Consider the following 18,426-nt stretch of genomic DNA (forward strand, 5'->3'; position numbering starts at 1 on the left):
CCTCACCACAACCTCCTTTCAGGTAGTTGTAGACAGCGATAAGGTCTCCCTTCAGCCTCCTTTTCTCCAGGCTAAACAGCCCCAGATCCCTCAACTGCTCCTCATAAAACCTGTGTTTCAGACCCTTCCACCAGCTTCCTGCTGGCCACACTATTCCTGGTACAAGCCAGGATGCTGTTGGCCTTTTTGGCCACCTGGGAACACTGCTGGCTCATGTTCAGATGGCTGCTGACCAGCACCCTTTCTGCCAGGCAGCTTTCCAGCCACTCTTCCCTGAGCCTGTAGCATTGCGTGGGGTTGTTGTGACCCAAGTGCAGGGCCTGGCATTTGGCCTTGTTGAACCTCATATAATTGGCCTGAGCCCATCAATCCAGCTGGTCCAGATCCTTCTACAGAGCCTTCCTACCTTACAGCAGATCAACACTCCTACCCAACTTATTAAATCATAAGTACTTATTTTAAACACATGTTGATGGCACTTAACTAATCTGTATGAAGCAGCTAACCTTTGGGTGGCTCTGTGTGCAGCATATAAAGAACCTGAATTTAGCCATGTGTTCTTGGAGCTTTGCTGTCCACCTGCCAAGTCTTCTGCATTACTGTTACTCATCTGATGTTATCACTGGTGAAAGAGCAGGGTGGTGGCTGAGTGTCTTGCCCTTTTTATACAAGAGTTTGATGCTGTGAAACGCAAGTGGATGTGCAGGAATCTCGTGTGGTTTCACTGAACTTTATGGTTCACACAAAGAGAGCATTGCCTGCATTGCACAGATGGGAGCCCAACTGAACTGCTATGGGAAAATGCAATTTGAAGCATCAACGTTAATGTAATTCTTAACTTTAGGGTAATTGCGTTGGTGACCAGTTACCTGTGCTGAGAGTGTGCTACATTGCTGAAAAATAGCAAACACTACCTGTGGTTCTTTAAAATAACATACTTTAGTGGGAATTCCACCACTTTTCTTTCTTAGGCTTGTAAATGTAAGGAACTGAAAGAGGATAATTTCTATCTGAAGACAGGGCGGAGTGCAGTGCATCCACTGCCTTGATAAACAACACTTAAAATTCCAAATTGCATGATTAAGAAGGATTTTTACCCACCCTGGGATCTATATTGAGGATTTTTCTTTTATTTTAAATCCCAAAATTATTTTTTCATCTTGTTTTAGACAAAAATAATTCCCTTTAAGTTATCTTACATAAGGCATTTTTGATCATACATGTTTCTGGTTTGACTTTGAGGAAGGTGAGGCATTTGGGTTTAGTGAGATTCTTCTTCACTACACTTCTTGGATCTCTACCTTACCTTAAAAAAAATCACAGTGGAATTATTTCAGTATTATGGTCTGATTTTTAATGAAATATCCTCTTCATCTCTGTTTCCCAAATATTATCAATGCTTACCCCTTCCCATTCTATCATTTCAGGTGTACATCAAAGTTATAGACACAAATAATCACAGGCCTCAGTTTTCTGCTTCAAAGTATGAAGTTGTTATTCCGGAAGACACCATGCCAGAGACAGAAATTCTGCAAGTCAGTGCCACGGACAGAGATGAGAAGAATAAACTGATTTATACTATACAGGGCAGCACTGATCCCATCAGTCTTAAAAAATTTCGTCTGGACCCTGGAACTGGCTCTCTTTATACTTCAGAGAAACTGGATCATGAGACTATAAACCAGCATATTCTCACAGTAATGGTAAATAAACCACAAAATGTTTTCTGTAGACAACAAACAATTTTTTTTTAAATGTCTTTTAATTTGTCTCATTAATTCAAACCTTTATTTATATGTTTAATTTGTATGCAGTCTTTGTCTCTGTGACTGGTACAGATTGAACCTTAAATTATTACTGGTATTTAATAGAACTACTGAAATAAAAGTGCTCATTGCCAGAAATGTATTTACTGTTTCAGGTTCGAGATCAAGATGTTCCTGTAAAGCGCAACTATGCTAGAATCATCATTACTGTTAGTGACACAAATGATCATGCTCCGTGGTTCACCAGCTCTTCCTATGAAGGACGGGTGTATGAGTCAGCAGCTGTTGGATCTGCAGTACTCCAGGTTACAGCACTAGATAAGGACAAAGGAAAAAATGCAGAAATTGTCTATTCTATTGAATCAGGTAAATTTACTTTATTCCACCTTCAGTTTATTTTGAAAAAATGCTTGTTGATAATTTGTTTCAACTGTAGACATGTAAGAAAACAGATATAAAGAAGAGGGCAGTACAGGTCTGTGTGTCATATTCTGTGGCATGTATTTAAGATACAGCCTCAGAACAATTAAAACTACAATGACAAATACTCATCTCCCTCAGCCAATTATATTATCCTCTATCTAGAGTTGCACCATTTTAGTAGTAGTAGAAGAAAAAGCAACATTTAAACCCTTAAGAGAGATGTGTTCTGTAGAAATTACAGAAGCATTACATTCAGATCTAAACAAAGCATTATTTTTTGATAATGTGATATTCTGTGGCATAGGCAATGCATGGATTTGATGACAAGAGTAAGAGCCTGAGATAAGCGCTTTCATGTTTAGCACAATGTGAAAGAAAAGATCTTAAAAATAACATGCCTGTCTCCATATGCTTAACTATTAAATAGTCACAGGTTTTAAACTTTCTGATAGGTTTAGGGGTTGCTTTGCATGGTTCACTGTGGCTGATTTTAAATAGTGAGACTGCTCTTCTAGCTCAATAAAATATCGAAGAAATTCTTAATAGCTGGTCAATTTGGCATTAAAGCTCCTTTCAGATTGTAGGACAGAGAAGGGCATTAGGTACTGCTGCTTATTTTCAATGTCTGAATTTGCCTGTAAGAATGCGATTCAAATTATGGCAATTTTGAATAATATGAAAACAGGGTGACATTGACTGAGTTCACTTACTAGATGGATGTGAGTTCTGGTTCAGTCCTTTAAATCTAGATACAAGCCTGCTATTACCAAGGTCCTGAACTATTTAGGCATTATAACTAGGAAAAAAAAAAGGATACTTTAACATTACCTTTGTGCAATACTACTTTCAAGATAGAAGGTAATTTAAAATAAAAATCCTAGTAACCAGCATGAGAAACTACCTGTTGAAGAGAGCCGTAGGTAAAAAGTTATTCAGTTACTGTTGTGTGCAGGATGATATGCGCAAATGCATTTTTTTATTTGACATAAATTGCTTTGTAAAGCTAGGATTTGTTTAGTGTAAATATTTTCCTTTTCTTCCTCTAAAGTGTTACTTTGATATGAAAACATACTTTACCACTGTATTAAAATGAAGCTGTGACTATTATACTCTGAAGAGAATGTATTTAAGTGTCTCATAATTTGCTTAGAATATGTTTGGTTTCTGTTACTTGTAGAAATATTATCGTTTTACTAATGTCTGTGAAACTTCTCTTTGCCTTTCCCGTATCAGTAGTGCTTGTTTCATGAATGCCAAAACATGGCCAAAAAAAAAAAAAAAAAGTGTGCATGCTGTCTAGAATGAAGTCACACCCTGTTTTTTATTTTCTTCTAGTCTTTTGTAGAAGTAAATGTAAGACTTTCTTAGGTTTGTTTTGCAGGACTGTGATGTACTGGGAGGTTAAGGCATTTTAACTGATGTCCTAAGCATATGGAAGGGACATTCCTTAAATGTTTGTAATGGCTGCTTAGATTTGTAATGGGATATTCTAAGAATGCCACTGTGTTCAGAGCCTCCACTAAAAAAAAAAAAAAAACACCACAGAAAAACACACCAAAAACCAGAAAAGCTCAAAGAACCCCACCATCTTGCCTACTTGTGTGCATGACTCAGGAGTTCATAATGAATTTTTCCATGCTGAGAACACAGTAATGTAATTTTTTAAGGAAGTAAAATATTAAATGTTATAGTTAGCATATAAGCTGAATATTGTGTGTAGTGAAGTTCAGGTATATACTTGAAAATATACAGAAAGCAAGTGTTTATCAAATGGTAGCCTCTAATCTTCAGCAGGTAGTATTTTTTTTCTAATACTTTCACAGGGAATAATTTGTCTATGTATTAAAATGAAGTTAGGAGAGATATAACTCTTCATCCAATTCAGAAAGATTAATTTTCGTGGAGCTATTTAAAGTATACATGCATAAGCAACTAAGGTTCACAAGTGTGTATTCATTAAGACACTTTCTTTTTAAAAGTAGTCTTGTTATTTTATATCATAAAATGTAACTTGTATTTCACTAATGTTAACTTCTGAATATAATTTTCTTTCAGTTTTATTAGATATTTAATGTGGCTAAAACATGAACTTGATGGCAAAGATTATTTGGAGAAAATATGTAATTTATAATGTTGAAACTTGCAAAATATTTGTTATCTTTCTGAGGTTTTAAAATGGAAAAATAAACACATTTTTTGCATTTATTTTCAAGGCTTCTGTGGCTTTGCTAATTATGTTTTATGCAATTTTTCTACAAGTAAACTTAAAATTAGTGCTAACTCTTGATTACAGAAAACTTTCCAAAGAGGCTAACAAATATTTGTTAAACAAAGCTAAGAAACTTTAATATTCTCTTTGTTCTCATTATATCATCTCTTTAAATGTATAGCTAAATAAGCAGTCATCCTTTAATTTTTGTGTACTCTTTTCTTAATTACTTTTCTTTTTCTTCACAGGAAATATTGGAAATTCCTTCTTTATAGATCCTATATTGGGTATGATTAAAATTGCAAAGGAATTAGATCGTAGTAAACAGGAAGAATACAACCTGATGGTAAAAGCTACAGACAAAGGAGACCCCCCAATGAGTGAAGTGACCTCTGTGCATATATTTGTTACAGTTTCTGATAATGCTTCACCAAAATTCACAGCCAAAGAATATTCTGCAGAAATCAGCGAAAGTGCCAGCATTGGCAGTTTTGTTGGAATGGTTACAGCATACAGTCAATCTTCTGTAGTTTATGAAATAAAAGATGGTAATATAGGTGATGCCTTTGGTATCAACCCAAATTCAGGTGTCATTGTTTCTCAGAAGATACTTGATTTTGAAACTTTGCCTGTTTACACTCTAACTGTTCAAGGAACGAACATGGCTGGCTTGTCAACTAATGCAACGGTTGTGGTGCATCTTCGGGATGAGAATGACAATACACCAATTTTTATGCAGGCTGAATACACTGGACTCATCAGCGAATCAGCTTCAATTAACAGTGTGGTTCTGACTGACAAGAATATCCCATTAGTAATTCGAGCTACAGATGCTGATAAAGAATCTAATGCTTTGCTTGTTTATCAAATTGTTGAACCATCTGTCCGCAAATATTTTGCCATTGATTCTAGCACTGGTGCCATTCGGACAGTAACGAGTCTGGACTATGAGGAGACAAATATTTTCCGCTTTTCAGTGCAAGTACATGATATGGGGATACCACGTTTATATGCAGAATATGCAGCTAATGTAACTATTTATGTAATTGACATCAATGATTGCCCTCCTGTGTTTTCAAGAGAGTTGTATGAGACATCCATTTTGGTTCCAACCTATAAAGGCGTGAAAGTCATCAGCGTAAATGCCACTGATGCTGATTCAGGCGTTTTTTCACAATTAATTTATTCAATTATTGAAGGCAACATTGGAGAAAAATTTTCAATAAACCCTGAGACTGGAGATATAATAGTACAAAATACAACTCAGTTAAGAAGCAGATACGAATTAACAGTGAGAGCATCTGATGGAAGATTTGCAAGCACCGCATCTGTAAAAATTAATGTGAAAGAAAGCAAAGCAAGCCAGCTGAAGTTCACACAGAGTTCTTACTCTGCAACAGTGCAGGAGAATTCTACAGAGGCAAAAACAATAGCCGTTGTTACTGCTGTAGGGAATCAAATAAATGAGCCTTTGTTTTACAATATTATAAATCCAGACAGCAGATTTAAAATAAGCCCAACTTCAGGAGTTCTTTCAACAACAGGAATACCATTTGATCGTGAACAGCAAGAATCTTTTGATGTGGTCATAGAAGTGACAGAGGAATATAAACCATCAGTTGTTGCACACATTGTAGTTAAAGTCACAGTGGAAGATGTAAATGATAATGCTCCGTTTTTTGTCAATCTTCCATATTATGCTGTTGTTAAAGTAGACTCTGAAGTAGGCCATGTTATTCGACGTGTCACTGCAGTAGATAAAGATACAGGCAGAAATGGAGAGGTGCATTACTATCTCAAAGAACATCAAGAACACTTCCAAATTGATCCCACTGGTGAAATCTCACTGAAGAAGAAGTTTGAACCAGACACAGTAAATAAGGAGTATCTGGTCACAGTAGTGGCAAAAGATGGAGGAGACCCTGCTTTTTCTGCTGAAGTTGTAGTCCCAATTACAGTTATGAGTAGAGCTATGCCAGTTTTCGAAAAGCCTTTCTACAGTGCAGAGATACCAGAAAACATTCAGCTCCATAGTCCTGTGGTTCATGTACAAGCAAACAGCCCAGAAGGACTTAAGGTGTTTTACAGCATCACAGATGGAGATCCTTTCAGTCAGTTCACCATCAACTTCAACACTGGCGTTATAAATGTTGTTGCCCCTCTTGACTTTGAGTCTCATCCAGCCTACAAACTGAGTATTCGAGCAACTGACTCCCTAACTGGAGCGCATGCTGATGTGTTTGTAGACATAATAGTGGAAGACATCAATGATAACCCTCCTGTGTTTACAGAGCAGTCTTACACTGCAACCCTTTCCGAGGCATCTGTCATTGGAACATCAGTTGTACAAGTGAGCGCTACAGATGCCGATTCTGGAACAAACAGGGGGATTTCTTATCACTTGGTGGAGGATAATAGTGAAAGTCATGACTACTTCCGCATAGACGGCAGCACTGGACTCATTCTTACTGCAAGAACTTTGGACTACGAACAGATTAAACAACACAAGTTACTTGTAAGGGCCATAGACGGTGGCATGCTGCCCTTGAGCAGTGATACTGTTGTAACTGTTGATGTAACTGATCTCAATGATAACCCCCCTCTTTTTAACCAATTGCTTTATGAAGCTAAAATTAGTGAACTTGCTCCCCGAGGGCATTTTGTGACATGTGTGCAAGCCTCAGATGCAGATAGTTCAGATGTTGACAAGCTGGAGTACTCCATTCTGACAGGCAACGACCAAAAGAATTTTGTAATTAATAGTAAAACTGGTATTATCACCATCTCAAACCTACGCAGACAGGCGCTAAAGTCACATTATAATCTTAATGTGTCTGTTTCTGATGGGGTCTTCAGAAGCTCAGCCCAAGTCCATATAACTGTAACTAGTGCCAATATGCATAGTCCTGTTTTCAGCCAGAATGAATATGAGGTTGAACTAGCTGAAAATGCTCCGTTGCGTACTTTGGTGACTCAAGTTAAAGCAACAGATGAAGATTCTGGTACATATGGCCACATCACTTACCACATTGTGAATGACTTTGCCAAAGACAGATTTTATACAAATGAGAGAGGGCAGATATTTACCTCTGAAAAGCTTGACCGTGAAACACAAGCAGAAAAAGTAATTGCTATTAGTTTAATGGCCAAAGATTCAGGAGGAAAAGTTGCTTTCTGTACTATTAATGTTATACTTACAGATGACAATGATAATGCTCCTCAGTTCCGAGCAACAGAGTATGAAGTAAATATTGGATCTGATGTTCTACGGGGTACTTCTGTCATTAAAGTCTGGGCATCTGATGCTGATGAGGGTACAAATGCAGACATCACATATGCTATTGAAGCAGAGTCTGAAAGTGTTAAAGAGAATTTGGAAATTGATTCATTGTCTGGTATAATTACTACAAAAGAAAGCTTAATCGGTTTAGAAAATGAATTTCTGACCTTCTTTGTTAGAGCAGTCGATGGTGGATCCCCCCAAAAAGAGTCAGTTGTTCCTGTCTATGCTAGAATACTCCCACCAGAAGTGCCTCTTCCAAAATTTTCAGAGCCATTTTATTCCTACACTGTTTCTGAAGACATTCGAGTTGGGACTGTGATAGATGTTATCAAAGCAGAGCATAATCAGACTTTAGTATATAGTCTGATTAAAGGGAACACTCCTGAAAGCAATAGAGATGATTTTTTTGTGATTGACCGAAAGACTGGAGCGTTGAAACTTGAGAAGGATCTTGATCATGAAACAACTAAGTGGTACCAGTTCTCAGTTCAAGCACAGTATGCAAGCGAAGATTATAATGTTGCTTCCTCAGTAGAGGTAAGCATTCAGGTAAAAGATGCAAATGATAACCAACCAGTTTTGGAGTCCAATCCATATGAAGCATTCATCGTAGAAAACATGCCAGCTGGAACAAGAGTCATCCAGGTTAAAGGAACTGACTTAGATTCAGGACTCAATGGGCAGGTTACTTACAGCTTGGATCCTTCTCAAGAACTAGACACTATAGAGTCTTTTACCATAAACATGGAAACTGGCTGGATTACCACTCTCAAAGAACTTGATCATGAGAAACGAGACAAGTACAGAATCACAGTGATTGCATCTGATCGGGGTGAAAAAATTCAACTGTCCTCTGTGGCTGTGGTTGAAGTTACTGTTACGGATGTGAATGACAATCCTCCACGCTTTACTGCAGAGATATATAAAGGAACAGTCAGTGAGGATGACCCTCCTGGTGGAGTAATTGCCATCTTGAGTACAACTGATGCGGATACAGAAGAAGCCAATAGACAAGTTTCCTATTACATTACAGGTAAATCTTTTCTAGTGATGTCAGAATAATCATTTGAGTGGTCTGAGAATGATGTGCGATACAACTTAATCTTCCGAATTATTGAGAAGAGGTGGAAACTGTGGAGCTGCAAAGAAAGAATGTGTCTTAAAATTAATATTAAAAACTTAAGGGGAAAAAATAGTTTTAGAAAACAGGTCTTTGGCTTTCAGTTTCACGTGTGCCTTGCTTAAAATGCTTTCCTACATTTGTTGTTCATTTATATGTCAAGTTTTATTTAAAAATATACTTACACTGAAATTAGTGATGTAGTTAAAGAACAAACAAAATAAATTTCACAAAATAATAGACTATTAATTTCCAGTGGAGTATTTTATTGTTTTTGTTATTTAGCATATGTCTTGATATTGTATTTATAATGCTACATGAATTTCTACATTGATTTTCATAGATTCTATTTGCTACAGTTAAATTTGTTGTATGAGCATCTACTGGCTATTTCTATAATACCTGGAAAACGAAGCTATTTCCCTATAAAGCCACAGAGAGTGGTTGCTTATTTGCATTTACACTTTTTTCTCTTTAGCTTTAACTTCATGTTGATAGAGTGATAGTAGCAATTTCTAGTCTTTAATTAAATGTTTCTTTTTGTATTTCAGGAGGTGATCCCTTGGGACAGTTTGCTATTGAAAATATACAGAATGAATGGAAGGTGTATGTCAAAAAGCCTCTGGACAGGGAAGAAAAGGATAATTACCTTCTAAATATTACAGCTACTGATGGGACCTTTGCAACTAAGGCTGTGGTGGAGGTTAAAGTCCTTGATGCTAATGATAATAGCCCTGTTTGCGAAAAGGTAGGCACAATCTTGTATCTTCTGTCTCCAGCTGCTTCCATACATAAAATGTAAACTTTCCCTGAAATTGCTTCTCAGGAGACTGACAAATAGCTATTCCTTTTAAGTTGGTAACAGAAACTTGGGCTATTACGATAGAATGCTGTCAAAGAGAAGTTATTTCGTGGACAAGTTTCTTAAGTAAAAATCCAAAGAGAATTCCATGATGTAATTTTAACACTTTGTGGATATTTTAAGAGTATGAGGAGAATTGTACATTTCTTTTGTGTTAATGCGTAGTTCTCCAAATGGAATTGTTTCAGGCTGCAGCCATTAGAGTTCATATGCTCTATTTTCTGAAGGAAGCCAAGTCTTGAAGAAGGCCGCATACCATCACTTAGCTGATGTATTTGTGCATTTCCTGTGATAAGGGTTGAGTTCTTAGCCATGCAGTGATACTCAAGACTTCCTGTTCTTGCAGTATTAATTACCTATCTGAATATAATTTAATAAATGTGAGGTAATTAATTAGAAAATCATGCATATTTTTCATTTTCAGGTATTTCATCCTCTGGTTCACTTCATATGTTACCAAACATTCAAACAAGATATTATCTCATCTGTCCTTCCTTCTTCCCCTCCCCTTTCCAAGCTGTACTTACTTCATATGTCTAGTCTTTCAATGTAACTTTAAAATCTTGCAGGCTTTATACACTGATTCTGTTCCTGAGGATGCCCTCCCTGGCAAACTGATAATGCAGGTGTCTGCCACAGATGCAGATATTCGTTCTAATGCAGAAATTACTTATACACTGCATGGCACAGGAGCAGAAAAATTCAGGCTCACTCCTGACACAGGTAATAATGTTTTACGCATTATACAAAATTCCAGTCATCACCTTGTTTTATAAAATGTTTTATTTTTACATTAAGACATATGTAAATGTCAGTACTTTAAGCTTTCCATTAAGGGTTAGTTTATTATATAACTGTTTAAAATGTGAGTTTCTACTTCACAAATACTAGTAATATTTTAAGTAGAAGTCAGGGAAAAGGCAAGTATTTTAATGTATGAGTAGCTAAAGAGTAAATAGGGTACTTAGCCCAAAGCTAGAAACGTCCATGCTGAAGTGACTGAAATAAAAGTATGTGCTAAATTTTGTACTTTTTATATTCATTGTAGTAGTAACAATAATGATTTACAAACTGAAATATCTTCTTTCAGCTTTTCTTTGCCATCATTTGGTTTGGCTTGTTAAATGGGATGAGGTTAGATGGAGCAACAAATTTCCTTTCCATAGTAAACACCAAAAGTGCCTCCAGTTTTACTGGAAGCATTATATAAAATGAGATGAAATTTTAACTTGTATGACTTTGGTTTTCGTGGCATTCCTGTTTTCTGGATTATAATATAGGCCAAAACTGATGCCCAAATCTTGTGCTTTGCAGGCTGTAGTAGACAAGCAGTAGGAAGGGAGTAGTAAACAATGTAGAAAAATTTAAATACAGTAAATACAAAGATATAGTGGGAATGTGAAGAAGGAGATTAGGATACTTCAGTGGCAAAATGAATAAGAAGGATCTTCATGGATTTTTTTGGCTTTGAATATCACCTGTGTACTGTGCTAGCATGTCGTTACGTAAATTCAGAATTAGTAGGGCTAGAATACTCATAAACAATAATTCAGAATACTATTCTTAAGTGGTTAAAAGGAGGCAACTGATACACTTTATGCCTGTCATAGTGTTTTCATGCTGGAAAAAAAAGTATGTGCTAGACTTCTCTGTAGTAGCAAGTTATATTTGATAGTGTGGATAGTTCTGTTTATTAATGTTAGAGAAGGAGAAGGAGAATTAGCTCAATAGCTGTAGAAGGAACACGACTAAATAGCTCAGGAAGACTATATGTAGATTTTATCTTGCATTTTGTTAAAGGCAAGAGTTGTAATATTTTAATTTTCTTTACGCAAAAGCAGAGATTCATGCATGTATACATATTCTCTTTCTGCAGAGTCAGGTAGTCTTTAGCTAATTTCATAGGCATTTGAAAAAAAAGGCCAAGGATTTTATTATTTAATCTTTTAAAGCAGAAAAGGCAGGCCACTGACACGCTTTACTCAAAGTGGAGCTCATTAGTGCAGTACAGCTGTTGACTTAGCCATTGATGAAATTATCCTCAAAAAGAAAATGGTTTAGTTTTTCTGAGTACAAAAATCTTAGAGGAAAACACGTGAGAGATACTTAAGTCTTGCAACTCACATCAACTTATGCATGTTATTCTTTTTGTAGGTGAACTGAAAACATCAATGCCACTTGATCGTGAGCAGCAAGCAGTTTATCATCTTCTAGTGAAAGCCACAGATGGAGGAGGAAGGTTCTGCCAAGCGAATATTATTCTGTCTCTGGAAGATGTGAATGATAATGCCCCAGAGTTCACAGCTGATCCTTACTCCATTACAGTATTTGAAAATACAGAGCCCCAAACCCTTTTGACAAGAGTACAGGCAACAGATGCAGATGCAGGTATATATTCTTTGACCAATACTTTTGTCACGTTCTCAAAGTTACAGTAATGTTTGCTTAATCTTATACTGAGAGGTGTTAAGTCTGTCAGTGGAACTGACAGGTGTTCAGTACCTCTCAGGATTAGACTCCTGAAAGATAAATCATGCAACACCTGACTTCCATGTGTGAGTAGCTTGGAAAACATCCCTTTTGTGTCTCTGCAAAAAAGATGAGAGAAGAGACAGACAAAATGTTGGATATTTTTAGTGTGATAAGCTGTTAATATTATTATGGGTTATATCCATCCTTTAAAGTAAAAGTGTAAGTAAAAGCAATATCAAGCCATGTCTGTTCATGTAAATGTGCATGCATAGATTTTTGAATGTGTGCTTCCCAGGATAGCCATTGCTGATCATACCATTAAGATAACCCTGGTTGATTGTAGCTTTCTGTATTTGCTCCCCTGTTAAGACTTCTGCTACCTCTTTATCTTCGCTGTTTGGTTACAAGTATTTAAGCAAACATGGACTGAAAATGACATTAGAAAGAGTTTGTTCTTAGGCTTTTTTATAAGGAATACAACAGCATAAGGTCTTTATAAGGTATATGCTTTCCATTTATCATCAGTTTATTAATCAAATAATATTAATTAATAGTTGCCACAGTAGTGTGAAATAACCAGCCTTCTTTGTGCTGTGGTAAAGCTAGGTTGCTGAATTGGAAGGTAACAGACAGATATTCTTACACTCTACTAGTCTTCAAGGCTCAGGAGGAGCAAGATGCTTGGTCCAAAAACCTATGGGGTTTTTGCTGTGTGTTGTTTGGTTTGGGTTTTTTGTTGTTTTTTGTTTGTTTGGTTTTGTTTTGTTGTGGCTTTGGTTTGTTTGTTGTGGTTTTTGGGTTTTTTTAAATACAGAAACGTTGCCAGAAATTATGTTCCTGTTAATTCTGGGACATGGCTCTTAAATAAACTTACTGGGATTGAGTCTAGTTATTCAATGCAGCCTAACTCTCCCATATACTCCCGTGTTATTGATAAGCCTGCTAAGCAGATGCTGTTGCTCTAAAGTTAAAATTAGATTTATGTTACTAATTTCATACTAGCTAGTACTGTGACTGAAGCCGAACCATGCTTCATGGGTTTTGTGTGGCAGAAAATCAGTGCAATGAAGTGTTAGCTTAATTTCTTAAATCTGTTTACATGTTTTGGAAATCATTCTGCTCTTCACAAGAACCTTTAACTCTTGCTGAAATTAACTTTAACATGAATGATAATATTTAGCATGTCTGGTTTATTTTTATAGCTATCAGAACTGTTATTATGTTGGTGTATTTTAATGGGTGATTCATACTCTGTAATTGTTTTTGAAATGCAGGGATGAACCGTAAAATCCATTATTCACTGGTGAACTCTGCAGAGGGCCAGTTCTCTATTGATGAATTTTCTGGAATCATTCGGTTGGAGAAACCTTTGGATCGGGAACTACAAGCTGTGTACACTCTAACTTTGAAGGCTACAGATGAAGGTTTACCTAGAAGACTGTCTTCAACAAGTAGTCTTATAGTTTCTGTTTTGGATATAAATGATAATCCACCTGTATTTGAGCATAGGGAGTATAGTGCAAGTGTATCAGAGGACGTTTTGGTTGGAACTGAAGTTCTCCAGATCTATGCTGCAAGCAGGGATATTGAAGCCAATGCTGAAATCACATACTCAATAGTCAGTGGGAATGAACATGGAAAATTCAGCATCGATTCAACAACAGGTAACAGAATACAACTATGAATATCCTTTAGGCTAACCAAGCACAGTGCCATACTGTGTTCTACAGTAATTCAGCCAAATAGGTTATGTATAATATGTGTGCTTCATCCTGGATGTAAAGCCAGTGGTACTGTCCACTCGTTGTGCCAGCATGCTTACTAGAGGAGTGCAGTACAATGTAAAACAGGGACTTTATTGCTGCTATTTATTGTTACTTGGGTTAGATTCATTGAGCTGGCAAGAGTAAGGGTTTCTTAGCTGGAATATTCCCCACCTAGGGGCAGAGGGCTTAGAAAGACATAGTTCTGTAATGATAGAACCATAATAGTCTTTTCACAAAAGCTATATAATCAGAATGAGCGGCCAGACTTGTAAAAGAAAGATCAGAAATTCACTTGATTGGAAAAAATAGTAATTGGTCCACAAAGACAACAATTATAGAGGAGTTTGATATGGCATTAAAGGGAGATTGGAATATTCGCTTCAGTCATATATCCAGCATGACAGTGGAGATTTTAGGCTTACATGTTAGTCAGATTTAGTCTCAGGAAACATTTAGGTTCTGTGGAGAACTTTTCCCTATTAATGACAATTCTTTGTTAAAAATCAATATACACCTCAATTATGGTTTTGTTTTCTTATATAGTTCTTTTTCTAGAGTTAATTTCTAGTGACACTTGTTGTTTTTAAATAAGTTTTCTACCCAAAAGTTAATAGTAGTTAATTATACCAGTGTAATTTAAATTATAATTCTTCCAGCTGCTTTTTCCAGTGTGCACACTGGTACTATGGTGTAGAAGTAGTTTACCAGTTCACATACTTGAGAAAAGGAAATGTGTTCCATTTTTTCAGCAGCAAATCAGCATGTATGTTAGGGACTACACTATCTTAACTATCCAGTTAAAAGCTCGCACTTTAACACTGGTATTTCTATAAATCAAAATTCATGGTCAGACTTTTCTGTCACTACCTCTGCGTACTCCATGCCTGACATTAATGCTGGTTGCAAGGAAAGTCAAGTTAATGGTCATTTCATATTTTTGGTTAATTTTAATTGAAAAATTTTAAAAATACTATTTTTATTCTTTTTTTTTTTTTATTAAAAAAATGTGAGCCAGGTGGTTTTAAATTGTGAATCCCTTGTGGTAATGGCAGGAACTTCTCATCTTTTTACTTATATATGTAAAGCCTGATCATTTCACTGTGTAGCTCCAACTTTTTACGGTGATAAATCAAGCTCTGAAGAAGCTGAGTATTTGCCAGACCAAAACCAAGAGTTGTGATGCATAATACTACGAGTAACAGCAAAGTTTGTGTGAGGTTTTTATTTTTGGTTTTTTCCTTCCCTAGGAGCCATTTTTATAATTGAGAGCTTGGATTATGAAAGTTCTCATGAGTACTACTTGACAGTGGAAGCCACAGATGGAGGCACACCTTCCTTGAGTGATGTTGTAACAGTGAACATTAACGTAACAGATATCAATGACAATACCCCAGTGTTCAGCCAAGACACTTACACTGCAGTAATCAGTGAAGATGCTATACTTGAACAATCTGTCATTACAGTACGTATTGTTTTTTTCCTTCGAAATACCCTGTGACGACAATCATGATTTTTAGTCTTGAAGTAATACATACTGATTTGAAGATGGACATAAATGAACAGATAAGTTTGCCGCTGAGTGAACTGAAAATTTATTTTGAAAAAGTTTCAGAACCAGGGACTTGAGATGCTATGGGAAAGCAGATGATATTTTATGATATATTTGTGTTCTCCGTGCAAGAACATGACTTAATTTTCAGAAGAAATTCAGGAAGGGATGTTGGTGTGTTCTGTTCAGATGGCATTTCTTCTGCGAACTGTGAAATGTGTTAGACCAAAACAGTTGTGCTCATCTTCAGGATGAGTTTATCTGAAAGATGATAAAGTCTATTTTGACCTGTTTTAAATGAGACTGTAATTTCCCTTAGGTTATGGCAGACGATGCTGATGGACCTTCAAACAACTGCATTCACTACACAATTATAGATGGCAATCAGGGAAATCCTTTTACAATTGACCCTACTAGGGGTGAAATAAAAGTGACTAAACTTCTGGACAGAGAAAAGGTATGGTTTTTTTATGCTTTTTGAGCAGTTTGGATTAATTTAGCTGTACTTAATCAATGACCACCATTTATTGGATTATATTTGTAAATTGCCATTTCAAGTATTCCCAAATTAAGACAACTATAACAAAATGAAAGCATCTATTTATGTCCATGCTTTTGGTGGAGGGGGCATCTGTGACAGGAAGAGAAAGGATTAAATATATGAAAGCAAGTTTTATTGGGGGGGTGGCAATAAAATATTTCTTCTTTAAAAGGAAAGCTGAGTTGATTATTCTCTGCTCCTCAGTGGATGTTTGATTTTTTTTTTTTTTTTTTTTTTATTTCTTAGATTTCAGGGTATACCTTGACAGTTCAAGCTTCAGACAATGGAAACCCGCCTAGACTTAACACAACCACAGTTAATATTGATGTTTCTGATGTAAATGACAATCCTCCAGTATTCTCAAAAGGAAACTATAGTGTTATCATCCAGGTAAATACAGATAGTGAAGTAATCAAATCAGTAATATTATAGGAGTGGGACTTTTCAAATTCTGCAAGATATGCTAAACCTGATGCTTAACTTTTCTGTATTTTTAATTTATTTAAGGTTATCAGTGAGACTGCTTATCGGAATAAGTGTTAAGGGTTACAAAATTCATATTGTGCAGTCTATTTAGAAACGTACGTTGCAAGTTGAGTATGTTCTTTTTTTGTGTACTTCCTGTGTGTACATGTATATACGTATTATATATTGCATTTATGTTTATAGCATTCTTAGCATCATACAGATCAGTGAAAATACATAATAATTTTGCTATTTCTTTTTAATCTTAGAGTTACTGCTTTGAAAGAGATACTTTAGGTATCTGTGACTGTGAAGCAAGTGTTGTGCACTCTGGCACATAGTTCAAGAGTTAAATCCTATTGGCCTCCTCTGGGATCAGAAGTAGTTAAAACAGGAGTAGTATTTCATATTGCTACATACCAATCCTTTGACTTATTTTGCACCTTAGAATGGTAGTAGTGGGTCAGATTCTCAAATGGCTGGCATGTACATGCCTGACTGAGAGTAGTCTCTGCTGAAGCAAAGATGGCAGAGGCAGCAGCTGTACTTCTTGTCTTCCTAAATCCAATAGAGCATAAATGGAAGGGAACAAAGGAATTGCTTTAAAACCTCTATACTGGTAACATGAGTGAGCTCAATCCCTTGGGTGCTGTTGCTGGTGCCTGACCTTGTACAATAGATAAGTGGGGATCAGGCAGTGTTATTTGGTGCACTGTACCATCCTAACACACCCCCTCTATTTGAGACTGTGTACTTGATTTGTAAAGGTAGCTTTCCAAAAGAGCACAAAGTGATTCATCGCTACCTAACATGTACAGACAATGCAAGTAAAATGTCCTGGATCTTACTTTTCCTTTTAAAGGCAACAGATATGTACATTTCTGTGCCATCAAAGCTATTTTTCTTTCCCAAGTTACAGTCTTTCTTGAACTGAATGTTAATTAATGTATCCCCTAAAACTACAGACTATATCCAATGTGTGTAATGTTGCCCTTACTCAGTTAAAAAGGAAGACCTTGTGTTTTATAGTTCATTCATATCAGTCTCTCCTAGTATGAATGTAGCAGAGAAGAAGCTGGAGGAGTTGCCCAAGAATGCTGGTGTGCGTTTCCTGATATATTTGAGATGGACATATTTGGACACAGTTGGAAATGTGCTTAGCTGTTACAAAAATCAAATTACTTTGGATATCCACATGTAAATATTTGTATTTTAAAATGATGGTCCTTGTCTGTTTTGCTGAAGGGGGAAAAAAGCTTCAGCTGCAATATCTGATAATTAACCTGACTTACTCTCTCAAAAACAAAGAGTATGCTTGTTATTAGGAGGTTTTGCAACTGTGAAAGAATAGCATTTTGTTATTGTTGTACTTCACACTAACGCTTCTACTTTTTATTGCATTTAAAATATGTATAGGTATTAAAAATCTGGTAAATACAATATAGCACAAATATTCTGGGAAAGGCATTAGAAGTGCTAGATAAGGTTGTGTGTGTGTATCAGGTACATGATAAACCGAAGCATGTAAAGTGTCTGTGAAACCTCAGGCACCCTATATGATGCAAACTTGAAGGGATTTTGTCATGCAAATTTTAAAACGTGGATTTTGTATGTAGCAGCCATAACTGTAGTCAGAACACTAATTAGGGATTCAAGGGGTAAGGTGGAGGAGTGTGTTTTTCTGGTCCTCCTAACAAAGGAATTAGATTATTCTCAACAGGTGTTTTAGCTAAATTTGAAGTCTTTGACTTGGTAATTAATCTACAGTAATTGTAATTCAGACCAAAAGAGAAAAATGTAAAGTTTCAAGCCTGAGCTGCTGTTAAAGTGGTAAAACAAAGTTTAAAACCCCCAAGGTTTAAAAATGTCCTGCCTTTCTCCCTTTGCTATTTTCATTGTTGTTCTCAGAAGGCAGTATTTTTCCTTAAATAATATTCTCATTCTGATTTCTCTTATACTGATTAACTGGT

At 36.2% G+C, this 18,426-nt stretch overlaps 1 protein-coding gene across 9 annotated transcripts in view; it reads left to right on the plus strand.

The window, feature by feature from the left end:
- FAT1 (FAT atypical cadherin 1) overlaps positions 1–18,426 on the plus strand; it is a 112,188-nt gene that overhangs the window by 76,996 nt on the left and 16,766 nt on the right. For all 9 annotated transcript variants that reach the window (XM_065836532.2, XM_071807585.1, XM_065836534.2 and 6 more), the window contains 10 exons: positions 1,428–1,703; positions 1,922–2,132; positions 4,647–8,714; positions 9,353–9,549; positions 10,233–10,386; positions 11,818–12,051; positions 13,410–13,799; positions 15,149–15,363; positions 15,770–15,907; positions 16,238–16,381. In XM_065836532.2, coding sequence (XP_065692604.2) covers positions 1,428–1,703; positions 1,922–2,132; positions 4,647–8,714; positions 9,353–9,549; positions 10,233–10,386; positions 11,818–12,051; positions 13,410–13,799; positions 15,149–15,363; positions 15,770–15,907; positions 16,238–16,381 — 6,027 coding nt within the window. The remainder of the gene's footprint in view (positions 1–1,427; positions 1,704–1,921; positions 2,133–4,646; positions 8,715–9,352; positions 9,550–10,232; positions 10,387–11,817; positions 12,052–13,409; positions 13,800–15,148; positions 15,364–15,769; positions 15,908–16,237; positions 16,382–18,426) is intronic.

The sequence above is a fragment of the Patagioenas fasciata genome, chromosome 4 (genome assembly GCF_037038585.1).
Source record: "Patagioenas fasciata isolate bPatFas1 chromosome 4, bPatFas1.hap1, whole genome shotgun sequence".
Taxonomy (NCBI): Eukaryota; Metazoa; Chordata; class Aves; order Columbiformes; family Columbidae; genus Patagioenas; species Patagioenas fasciata.